Source organism: Eucalyptus grandis, chromosome 3, assembly GCF_016545825.1.
Source record: "Eucalyptus grandis isolate ANBG69807.140 chromosome 3, ASM1654582v1, whole genome shotgun sequence".
In the NCBI taxonomy this organism is placed as follows: domain Eukaryota; kingdom Viridiplantae; phylum Streptophyta; class Magnoliopsida; order Myrtales; family Myrtaceae; genus Eucalyptus; species Eucalyptus grandis.
The window spans coordinates 65504083-65516799 of NC_052614.1; the positions used below are offsets into that span (position 1 = coordinate 65504083).

The 12717-nt window shown below is 39.0% G+C and overlaps 2 protein-coding genes across 4 annotated transcripts in view; one reads left to right on the forward strand and one right to left on the reverse strand.

Moving 5' to 3' along the window:
• Positions 1-12717, forward strand: part of LOC104438458 (probable serine incorporator) — a 114726-nt gene that overhangs the window by 8696 nt on the left and 93313 nt on the right. The window lies entirely within an intron of this gene.
• Positions 3504-7002, reverse strand: LOC104438302 (disease resistance protein RUN1-like). The gene is made up of 2 exons (XM_039309456.1): positions 6303-7002; positions 3504-4621 (listed from the first exon to the last, which is right to left on the reverse strand). Exons 1-2 carry the CDS (start codon positions 6662-6664, stop codon positions 3538-3540), a joined length of 1446 nt encoding a protein of 481 aa, XP_039165390.1. The 5' UTR covers positions 6665-7002; the 3' UTR covers positions 3504-3537.

Sequence of the window (12717 nt, forward strand, 5' to 3'; positions counted from 1 at the left end):
ACTATATGATGTCATTAGCTGTACTTAGAGCATGGATGAAAATAGATTATCTTGAGGCATGCTATTTCATAAAGCTGAATTAGGCACTAGATGGATTGTCAAGATGGTTGTCATTTTGGATATGCATTGAAAATGTATGCCGTAAATTAGTCAAATGATATGTTATTATGTTGAATATGATACATGGATATTAGATCGATACTCATGGTTGATCTATGTATTGGAATATGATGTACATTCATTGATTGGTAATGTTATGTGACTTAATCACAATCGACGTATTTTTTGAGGTTTAACTATAGTTGATGTAGTTTTTGAGCCTTCTCACATGGTGAAGTGTGACCTTTGTATTCCGTCATGAGCAATTGATTTGATATCTGTATGTTGAGATATTAAGGTGATATATAATATTTGATGTTTCATTATGTAGATATTTGTGCTAGTCTGATGTGTTGCATAATTGACATAAAATTTGGATTAGTCATAACTTGATCCTATAGAGGTGGTGATTGTCACATACTGATCATTGATTTTGATCACCTTCTTTCATTACCATTTTGGGGTTTGAACATGAGGAAAATTACTTGAATGCACGTGGAGAGTGATTTGGGGGTGGTACGGGAATTTACTTTAGAATATTGAGTAAAGTTTACCGAATTGGGAATAGTAAATGTCTAATTTAATTAATTTATGATACAGGGAAGGGACTTACTCAGTCAATATATTTTCGTAAAAAGACTTATTTGGTTAGAGGTTTTTTCCATTATTTACAAAGGATGGCCGGGACATTCCCTTAGTCTTTGGATATCGACTTTGGGATCGTGACAAAAACATTTTTGAATGAGAGGAATGAATTCTAAGAAACTCAAGATATTCGTTTTTCTCTCCGAGGAAAATTACACAGTAGTTATGGTGGTGGGAGAAGAGGGTTATGAATATTATTATCATGAAGGTCTGATGATTCCTTTGGGACTTTTAATCTGGCAACAAAAGTAACAAGGGGAAAAATCCTAACATGCAACTGAGTATACACGAGAAAAAAAAAATCATTATTTGCATGAAATTTTCCTTGAAACGACGCGTAGCAAGCTCCGCAAGCACGATGGAACCTTGCTCAATCCAACCCCCCAATACAGAATCTAGAGCAACTATTAGCACCTATTTTTCTAATAGTTCGTACAATACGACAGTAATTTTCAATGCGACCCTTCCGGAAAGGTTTGCTGTCTAAGTAAATGGGACTGTTATCCCGGAGATTGCTGTATCCTTGCTAGTCTTGTTTTCTTTTCAGGTGTACATCGGGCATAGTCAAGATTCCGGTAGCTTTCTATTCCCAAGAAGCCGCGATTTTTTCCCTTCCAGATGTGGAATTCTGACTTTGAAAAAGTTGTGACTTGGAAATGATTCTAAAAAATAATATTTATTTTGAACAATGAAGTATAGATTACAATATCTTAGGCGCATATTTATAGGGAGGTCGCCATCTAAAAACTAACTAAATAACTAAAATCGAATAACAAAATTAATAAAAAGATATTGATAAAAGGAAAAATTATCAAAATATAACTAAAAAAAATCTCCAAAATGTGTATGAAATCTGTGATATCTCGAAAATTAAGGGAAGCGTATGAATTAAATATTATAATCTATTTGTAATCTCGAATATCACGCAATTCTCTCTAATTCGTGGTACCGCCATATCATATGACGCTTCAATGTTTCTATAAAAGCATTTACATGTTGTTCTACATCAAATTATCTTTCCACATCGCATCACGTTGCAACCCACGTTTCGAGTTTTTCCATTGAGCAAGGACATTTGACGCTCCCTGAGCAAGACAAATCCGGGCATATTGCTTCCATTTCTATGTCACAAGATAGAACCTTCGAACCATACAGAGCCATGCGAATCTCAAAATTAATGCTCGCGGAACTCACCCAGCGATTTTGCATGTACTGTGGAAACAAAGACAACAAGTTCTCCAACATCTTCATATGACGGTCAGGGTATCTTCGACAGAATAGCTTGACTGCATCCTCTTTAATGACAAATGTGACCATCAACCCCGGATTTTCTGGGGATATGCAACGAACTTTTAAGCTGCCTACAAAAAATAAATTCATTGCCCTCATTCTGTCCAACAGGGAAACAAGGCTGTGAATCAGATTTTCAACTTCTCCAAGCAGATTGGCCTCATGAACAATCTCTGATTGTTGAGACAGAGATCTGTCTGATGCAACTTGGCAAATAGTGGAGATTAACATAGTACTCTGTTTGAATTATATCGCACTTCATAAGCAAGTCAATAGAATATTCGGAGTCTCAAAGAAGATCCAACCTCCCCCTTGCTCATAATGTCGGCATATGATTCTGGTCTTTGAGCACTCATATAACTGGTGAATCTTCCAATGTTCTTTTCCAGTTTGAATCTTATGGCACAACTGTTAATCTTTACCACTACATGTTCCAGGTTTTTGACCGATAGAGGTAGAGCTCCAATCGATGTGCCGGACAAATCTAACTCCGCCAACGATTTCAACATTCCTATCGTGAATGGAAGCTCTTCTAGCCTTGTAGAATTCATCAAAGACAAGTACTTAAGATCCACTAGCTCTGAGATTTCCTGAGAAAGTTGATCAAGCCCTAGATCTTCCATCACTAACCTTGACAGAACTTTAAGATTACCAACCCAAGGTGGCAACTTACGAACATATTGACACTGAATTAAGATAAGCTCTCTCAGGGAAGATAGACAACCAATTTCCCTTGGCAAATCTTTTAGAGGAGGACACCATTTGATCTTCAAGCACTTGAGTTGCTCCAATTTTCTAATTGAGCCATCAATTTCATTCAAGTTCTCACAATCTCTGATGATCAATCTCTCTAAATTCAAGCATCCAATAAAGCCTGGTGTTCTGTTAGAGATTTACTACCTTTGAGATTTAATACCTTCAGTTGACTTCCCATTTGTAAAACAATCAAATTAGTATCATCAGAACACATCGGATCAAGGAATTACAGCATGACATCATATGATGAGACTGAGTAAATGCATGGACTGAGATCTTACCATGATTTGGATCCATCTGCTCCACTTGTCTATGATAATATTACCCGAAAGCTTGAGAATAACTATGTTCTTCAGCAAAAAGTTGTTTGCCTGAAGTTTTGAAGGGTAGTGGCGCCAACAAAGCCATCTTAACTCTGGAAATATATTCTCAAAATCTCTAGTGAAGTTTCCCCCTTCCAATTCAAGGAACCTTATTTTCGAAAGATCTGCACGAGTAAAATTGTGTCTAGATCCCAATAGTGCAAGCGCTATTACATTATCAGTTCCTTGATAGTATAAACCAGAATTAGAGAGCATAGGCATCAAGTTATACGATGAACTTTGAAAATGTAGCATATAAAATATGATGAACTTTGAAAACGTAGCATATAAATCCTCTTTAATTTTTTCCTGTAGAATAAAAGGCTGATTTTGCATTGGTTCTTACCTTTCTTGCCCGGACTATGTCTAAGGCCATCTCATGTATTTACAATCGGCTCCGACCTTCAGGATTTATAATATTCTCCCGATGAACAATTTCTCTTCCGAGATCTCTTAATTGACCATGCATCCATATTCTATCACCATCAATAATCTTGATCAATGACTCATCAATGAGAGCCTCAAATTCAGCATCTGGAAAAAAGTTGCAAGATTCCCACATATAAAATGGATTAGTTTTTCTCTTCATCACAAAGAAGCACGTGATATCCAGAAAAACTTGTTTCGTGTCATCCTCCAGTGCATTGTAACTTATTATTAACTTCTCTTGAACTTTCTTGTGGGCCGCTTCCTTCAACTTCTTCAATGCACCATCCCATGCTGCTTTTCTTTTGGTACGGAGAGAAGAGCCTATCACCTCCAGAGCCAAAGGGAGTCCTCCGATTGTAGCTACAACTTTTCTTGAAAGATCGTCAAAATCATGCAGAGGTGAATCTGTGCTAAAGGCATGCTTGCTAAAAAGTTGTAGAGCATGATTAGAATGTAACTCCTTCATTTCATAATAGTGAATCTTAATGGGCTGCATGAAGAATCTTTCTTCTAACCCTTCCACCTCGGTACCAGTGTTTCTAGTTGTGATAATGATCCTACTTCCTTGACAAAACCAATTGGCTTTTGCTGCCAATTGCATGATTTGATCGTTATCATCCACATCATCGAGAACGATCAAGACTCTTTTGTTAGGCAGTATATGTTTTATCATATTTACTCCTTCGTCTATGTCAAAGGTCTCTGGACGTGCGAGGTTGAAAAGGTCCCACAGTAGTTTCTTTTGCAATTTTACAATGCCATCGAATCGGGATGATGATTCTCGAACATCATGAAGAAAGCTCCAACCTTGAAATAGAGGAGAGAGTTCATTATAGACTACGCTGGCGAGAGTTGTCTTTCCGATGCCACCTATGCCGTAAATTAGGACGACTCGGATATCAGCACAAGTGGGATCTAACAACTTCTTAATGTCTTGTACTCTGTCCATTATTCCAACCAAATCATCAGGAACATCTCTCTCTCTTGTTGTCATCCGATGAGAAACCTCTTGCTTGATATCTCTAATGACTTTGCTGTGGCTGCCATATTCGTGAATTTAATGCTTAAGATGCTTAGAATATTTATATAAATAGAATATCCATAAGAAGCATGACTTATAAATGACATACATTTAGGGTTAACCCATCACCAAAATAATAATAATAATAAGGGTTAATACCTTAAAAAACCCAAAACTGGTACACCTATGACAAATTTATCCCAAACTATTTTTTTGACCGCCAAAAACCTCAAACTGGTACATATGTGACATATCTACCCTCCGTTAGCTTCCGTTCGATTTTTCCGTTAATTTTGCTGACGTGGTTGCTGACGTGGCAAGCCATGTGGAAATTCATAAGTTTAATACTATTAAAAAACCCAAACTGGTATATTTATGACAAATTTACCCCAAGCTGATATATTTACGACAAATTTACTCTAAATTAATTTTTTCGATCATAAAAAACCCAAATTGGTACACGTGCGGCACATTTACCATCTTTCAATTTTCCCAAATTTGACTGAGTTGTGATGTCCAATCAATTTTATTTTCCGGATTACTCTAACATTGCCTTCATATCATTAATACTTGATTTTTTTTTATTAGAATCATTATTACAAAACTATTCAAAGGCTACCAAATGTGCACTTCATTCTTGTGCCGGGAAGATGCCCATTAACTAAAAAATGGACAGATCGCTTGCGCACATATACAAAAGAGTCACACTCAAAGCACACCTGAAATTAGCGACAAACATAAGTAATTTTGGTTCCGGCATTTCAACGAGCATGTGATGTACGAGTCACTCATACCATTCACATGCAAGTTCCATGTTAAAATTTTGACACTTACGATTCAAGGTAGGAAAGACTACATAACGCTAATAAGGACCAGCAAAGTAAGAGTAATATGTAAGCGTACAAATAGATTGCGGACAAGTAGTAAACCATGTGGGGCTGAGACATATAAACATAAAGCCAAGTTTGTCACAAACCAAAAACGAGTGAAGCAATCACAATATGTGCACTTCTTTTGTATATGTGCACAAGCGATCTGTCAATCTTTTAGTTAATGGGCATCCTCTCGGCACAAGAATGAAGTGCACATTTGGTAATCTTTGAATATTTTCTAATAATGATTCCAATAAAAAGAAAAAAAAAATTAAGTATTAATGATATGGAGGCAATGTTAGAGTAATCCAGAAAATAAAATTGATTGGACATCACAACTCGATCAAATTTGGGAAAATTGAAAGATGGTAAATGTGCCGCACGTGTACCAATTTAGGTTTTTTATGATCGAAAAAATTAATTAGAGTAAATTTGTCGTAAATATATCAGCTTGGGATAAATTTGTCATAAATATACCAGTTTGGGGTAAATTTGTCATAAATATACCAGTTTAGGGTTTTTAATGGTATTAAACTTATGAATTTTCATATGGCTTGCCACGTCGGCAACCACATCAGCAAAATTAACGGAAAAATCGAACGGAAGCTAACGGAGGGTAGATCTGTCATATATATATACCAGTTTGGGGTTTTGGTGGTAAAAAAATTAGTTTTGGATAAATTTGTTATAGGTGTACTAGTTTGGAGTTTTTAGGGTATTAACCTAATAATAATAATAATAATAATAATAATAATAATAATAATAATAATAATAATGTGCCTAAACAGAGCATAAAATGGTACAATAAGTAAAGTATATCAGCATTACCGTTGGCCTTTAACCTTCCGTCCCTTGATTTTAGCGACCTTTCTTAAATCCTCCTCCCAAGGCTTCACTACGTGACAGCCTTGCTCCTTCTCATGCTTCCTTAAAGCGTCTCCGTACAGTTTCCTTTCGAGCTTAAAATCCGAGGGTTCCACGTCGTAGAATATCGGAAGTATCTCATGCCCTGTTGGTCCTCCCGAAGAATCTGGATATGCACACTCCATCATGTGTGCGAGCTCGTGGAGGCACCATCTACTCGAAGCATATCCGGTGGAGAAGATGGGTATGTAGATCTTGGAGTCCTCTATTGCTCGCAGAATCTTCCACCCAATCTCCTCGCCCTGTCGGATTTCTTCGTCGTCCATAAAAACCCGGAACCCTGAATTGGTCAGGGACTCGTGGAGGCGATCTGCAAATTCATCCCGAGTGTCGGGACCTCAAAAACTCAAGAACACGTCGTAGTAGAAGCCTTTTGGGCAATTACTTCTACTACTACTACTGGCTGTTCCTGAGTGGGCTCCTTCATCCTTCGTCATTGGAGACACGACGAAATACAGAGCGTCTCTGTTTCCTCAACCTGTGCTTTTGTAATTACTTCACGTAGACTGGCTTTTGCTGTTCCCGAAAGTGTAGTTGATCTGAAAAAGCTTCAACATTCAACACTACTCAAGGTCCAAAAAGTTAACAGTACTCGGGACCCAGCCATGAACCCCATCTATTCCACCACAATTAACCCTCACAGCTATTTCAGGAAATTATCATAGGACTTCCGGCCGCAGGAATCCCCCCACGCACAAGGGCCCAATATTTCGCATCGGCGGACGGCTCCCAAGAAACCTCCCAAAATCATGTCTTGATCACCCAACACAATCCGTCCACACAAATCCAGAACTTCCTAACTCCTATTCCACGAAACCGGCCCATCCAGAACGATCGGTCCAGCTCCCCTCGACAAAAAATGCCCACTCGCCTGTAATCACAGTACCTCCGAAAGCCAAAACTCAACCAAAAAAGGCCCAAAAAGTTGAAAAAGGCCGCACTGATGTTCTGCAATTACTGACCAGTGGCCTTCCGGTTGAGGTTGAGTCTATCTCTCTCTCTCTCTCGCGAAACGAGTGATTAGGGAGAGAGGGTCGGGCTGGTGTGCCCGAGTTTTGTATGGTAAGAGGAGAGCCCAGCGTAACGAGGAAGCTAAAGAATCTGCGAGAGCGCTTATCAACAAGAGAAACAAAATCCAACGGTGTCCATCTCGTGCCGGGTCCTCCTTGTTTTTTCGTTAAACGCACATGTCTAGAGAGAGAGAGAGAGAGAGAGAGAGAGAGAGAGAGAGAGAGAGAGAGAGAGAGAGAGAGAGAGAGAGAGCTTATCTGGCAACGTTCGTGAAAGATATCAAGACCCAAAAGGGCTGGTGATATGATATCCTGTTTTTCTGAGACAGAGAAAGAGTGGAGTGTTCGATCGGTGTATGCAGAAAGAGAAAGGTGACAGATATTTATTTCGCCGTTTTGGACCGCCGAAAGGCGCGGCGCGGCGGGGGATGGGATCGAGGTGGGTCGGGCGCTCCCTTCGGCCGGAGGAGGAGGTCGCGCGGGGGCGGAGCGATCGAGTGTCGAGATCGCAGGAAGGGGAGCGACGGAGAGGATTCGGTATTTACAGGTTTTAGAGAGAGAAAGTGGAGAGAGACAGAAGAAAGTGGGGGCCTCGTGACAAAGACGAAAAGAACATAAACGAAAAAGGAAAAGAGATCGAGAGAGACACCCGGCCAATCTTCACTATATATATTATATATAATATATCATTTATAATTTTTATTTAAAGAAAAACCCTATGTCAATGTTGTCGACAAACCGACCAAAAAAAAAAAATGGTGTCGACAAACCGACCAAAAAAAATGGTGTCGAGAGTATTAAATGGCTACTTAAGGAGTTCAAGTAATTTTATACTATTCTTTGATAGCTTAGACTTTTAATATTTTTTACGGCGTCAACATTTATAATTTACAAATAAGCAAAATGTTTATGTGAAGAGTCTTTATGATGTCTAAAATGGCGTAAACAATGTCTCACGATATCCTCCTCTATAATACTTGTTCTCTTATATCTTCTTTATCCTTTTAGTCTTCAATTTACCAAGATTGAAAGAAACAACTTCCCCGTATGCTGCTCGACAATTGCCTCGATTGCTTTTGGTCACTCGTGTCGCTTGCGCTTGACGCTCGACGCTCGACGCTCGGCCCCCTTATTGCTCGGTGCTCGCCTTACTTGACACTCGCCCCATTTGATGCTCTCCATTTGTCTCTCTTCACCTGACCTCACTCGTTGCCGAACCCATTGGGTCAGTTGGGTCCTCGGTCACCTTTTTAAAGAGTACAAAAAAATGAAATAAAACCATCGCCGCAGCGGCGGCGTTGGCTTGAACTCTCTCCCCACACGAAGGGGAGAATTTTGAATCCCAACGCTGTCGTTAGAGATTCTTAAGTGTGACGCCATGGTAGTGGGTCCTGCGCTAGCGTTACCTGGGGTTTACGATGCCGGCTGTTGGCTGACGGCGGTTCCTTCAACACAAAAAAAAAAAAAAAATTTGAAAAAAAAAATTATCGGTTGGTATTGGGTTAACCTTGGAACCGAACCAAACCTATAAGGTCGATTCAATCCTTGGTCACATTTTCAAAGAGTACAAAAAATGAAACAAAAATATGATCGATTAGTTTTGAGTTGACCTTAGAACCAAATTAAACCCATTGGATCGCAAATCGCATTTTCAATGGGTACAAAAATAAAATAAAAATATTATGAGTTGGTTTTGGGTTGTCCTTGGAAGCGGACCGAATCCATTGGATCGGTCGGGTCTTTAATCGTAGACTCAATAGAGTTGATCCTTGGTCCCAATAATTAAGGATTGACACTGTGCGAGTTAGTCCTAGCGCTGGGGGGTGGATCGGCCCAACTCGGACCATGTTCACCTCTAGTTAAATTAGGTATTGCTTGGTAATATCTAATCAAAATAATTTTTTGAGTTAAGACATAAATTCAAAATTATGTGAAATTTGAATTACAAGACCCAATTTTTTAGTTGTTAAGTTGAAGATTTCATCGAAATGATAATTTTAGAGAGTTGTGCAATCGTGAAATTTGATGAAAATTGATTTGGAGTAAAGATTTAATCAGAGTGAAATTTTAAAATTTGGCGCTCAAGTTCTGCATTGCATATACCTTGGACTCGTGGGAGCTTCATCAGCCCTACCTGCAATAGTGATCACAACCTTTTCAACAGGCATTGATTCTCAATGTTTTCAGGATTGATCCTCAATCGGCAAAGCATCTCTTCACCGACTTTAGTGAACTTCAAGAAAATTGATTTTTAAAAAAAAATGCAATTTAGGAAAACGACTTGAAGAGCGAAGATGACATTCCATATGGCTACGGCTTCTTCCATTTTGTTTTTGCCATGGGAGCCATGTACTTTGCTAGGGGTGAGCAGCGGTCTAGGGTCGACCCTGAACCGACCTTGGACCGGCCCAACCTTGCTGGTCCTAGTCCAGTTTTCAAGGGGATCGGGTTGGTCCTTGGTCCTAAGATTGCAGGACCAAAACTGTGTGGGTTGGTCATCAGTCCTAGAAGTTTCAGGTCGGTCCACCCGGACCAACCTTGATAAAATATATTTATATATAATATATTTTAGATATTTAATATATAATATATTTTTTTTATGTTTTTCTTATAAATAGCAAACCTAGCCAGCGTTCTTCACTTGAATAGCTTGAATGACGGCATGAATGACTCCGTGAAACGGTGTGAATAACGCTATGAAATGGCTTAAAATGTCCTTAGCCTCTTGCCTTATTCTTCCGTCTTTATCCTGTTCATTTTTCACTTAAAAATGTGAAGTTGTATATTCATAGTTTATATTAAGTATTTTGAACTTCTTATGGTTTAATTGTTTAGTTGCACTTTGTTTTTGAGTTTGTGTCAAATGGAAGAAGTTTTTAATAGTAGTATTGCCGTTGTTATGATGATGTGCTTGTCAAGTGGTGTGAAGCTTCATTATTGGTTGATTAGACTTTGCTTGATTGAATGCATAAATCGTTTTTGCATATGGTGTTACAAGTATTATTGATAGATGATTGCGGGAGAAAATGCCTAGAAAATATTTTTTGGCCTAGAATTCTTTTCTCTTAAACTTCCCATCTCATCCCATGTCCCGAAGGGAAGAATGATTCTAAGAAAAATCAAAAGCAAGAAAATTATAGTATGCTTCAGCGATGGAAACACTTTATCTCTATTAGCAATCTCGATCATTCATATAGTTTGTTGTTTTTAACTAGTGTGAAATTTTAATGATCACCTTATCTTAAATTTATGTTGAATATGTACTTATATTTATAGTTTGGTTGCTCAACATCATATTATTGATTGATATGTAATTTGAATTAATGAGTTTTGCTTTTTAAGGAATAAAAAAAAATGAAATAAAAAAATTATCGCTTGGTCTCGGGTTGACCTTGGAACCGGACCGAACCCATAGGATCGGTCCGGTCCTCGGTCCCAGACTCGACCGGGTCGGCCCTCGGTCCCAAAAATTGGGGACCGACAATGTGCGGGTTGGTCCTAGGGTTAGGCGTCGGACCGGCCCAACCCGGACCATGATCACCCCTATACTTTGCTATGCTGCTCATTGGTTGGAATACTCATCATCCCACGAAAAAGTATGCTTCCCCTCTTGTAGATGTTTAGCTTGCATTTCCCCTCTTGTAGAAGTTTAGCTTGCATTGACTGTCGGCATTTCTATTTCTTAGGATAATCATTTTTCTTGTCCGTCCTAATGCCACATTTCCAGCATTGGATGTGGCTAGTATAGGAGAAACCCTTTCATCATTGTCATCAACATCTGTTTTGGTAGAGCTTCTATCAAGTTGTTTGTTATGTGTTCCTATGTTTGCTTCTTTAGCACTTTTAGTAATAGTAATGCTATTCATTAGTGAAGAGTTAATGTAGCTTCTTCACTGGCTCATATGTTTCAAGGGAAAAGCCCGATCCCTTGACAAGAAAGAAATCCCTGACTAAAAAAGGCAGTGATCTCATGCTCTTGCTAACGCCCTTTGCAGGTGGACTATTGATGTGGTTTGGACAAGCACTTGGGTCAGGGTTGTGAACGAATGGCTAGCGGTTTGTGTTTACTGTAAGTACCCAAAGAAACATAGATAAATTTAGACTGCTCAAACCTCTGACCCTCTTTTCAAGGTATTTCATCCCAAGTGAAGACTGTGTTAAAGTCAGATTTCTAATGCAATGAGTTCAATCTTAACGGAGTGTGAATGCTTGTGGCTCCAATGCTATGGAAATGCAGAGAATTTGGTGGAATTCCATGAGAAGTTTGGAATGTCTAGGAATTCTTTGGTTACTGTCGGTATGATTCAGTTGCCATCCATGCAACACGAGTTCCAAGTTGCAACTAGCACAGGGAGCTATCCTCGGAGGCTTGACTCAACCAGAAAACCAAGCGTGACCGGAGGCGGAGCTTGATCCGTTTGTGGGGCAAAGTCTATCTGCAGTGGAAAAAAAGCGAAAAGTAGAAAATAGAGAATGGAAGGTAGTGGTTGACCAGGCAATGCCTTTTGCCTTTATAGATATACTCACATAAGGATGAATTTGGTTTTGTACCATACGAGAGATTGACATGCCAAAGGGTTTTGTGGTGTAAAAGTTTTAGCTGATTTCAGTGCAAAGAGCATTTGTTTAGCTGAACATGGAGTTCATTACTACTGTCTGATCAATACATAATCTTTGTGGAGGGACCTATGAATAGTATTAGCGGACCAAACTTGCTAAAGATTGGTTGAGCCACCCCACACCCCCTCTTTTTCTATGAATCGATGCTTATGTACTATGTCATGGGTCATTTACATGGAGTTTATAGCCGGATCACAAAAAATATGATTTATCTGTTCCTCTCCCTTTTCCATGCGCTTGGGTTCAATTATTTGAAGAATAATGAGGGTGAAAGAGTCACCAAACGACTCTAATAATTGTTTCGTCCCTTGCTCTTCTCATTCCTCGCTTCCTCTTTACTTTCATGGAGTCAAAGCCAAAGAGTTAGATGAGAGGACGAGGTGCAAGCATGAGCAGCGCATGAAGACTGATTTTCGAAGGCTGAGCTTCTATTGAACTGAAATTATTGTTTGATTAGCTTGCAACATCAGAAGTTCCTTGCGTTGGGCCACTAATTGGGAGACCATCTTGTGTAGTATAGCGAATTTGTATGGATCATTGTTTTATTTGAATAAATGAACACTACTGAATATTTATGGTGATGTTCCCAATTCTTTGAAAAACTGGGTTCGCCTTAATACGACAAAGAGCAATGAAGTAATTGCCCATTGTCTGGGGATAAAATTTAAAATAAGAAGTTGAGGCAAGGT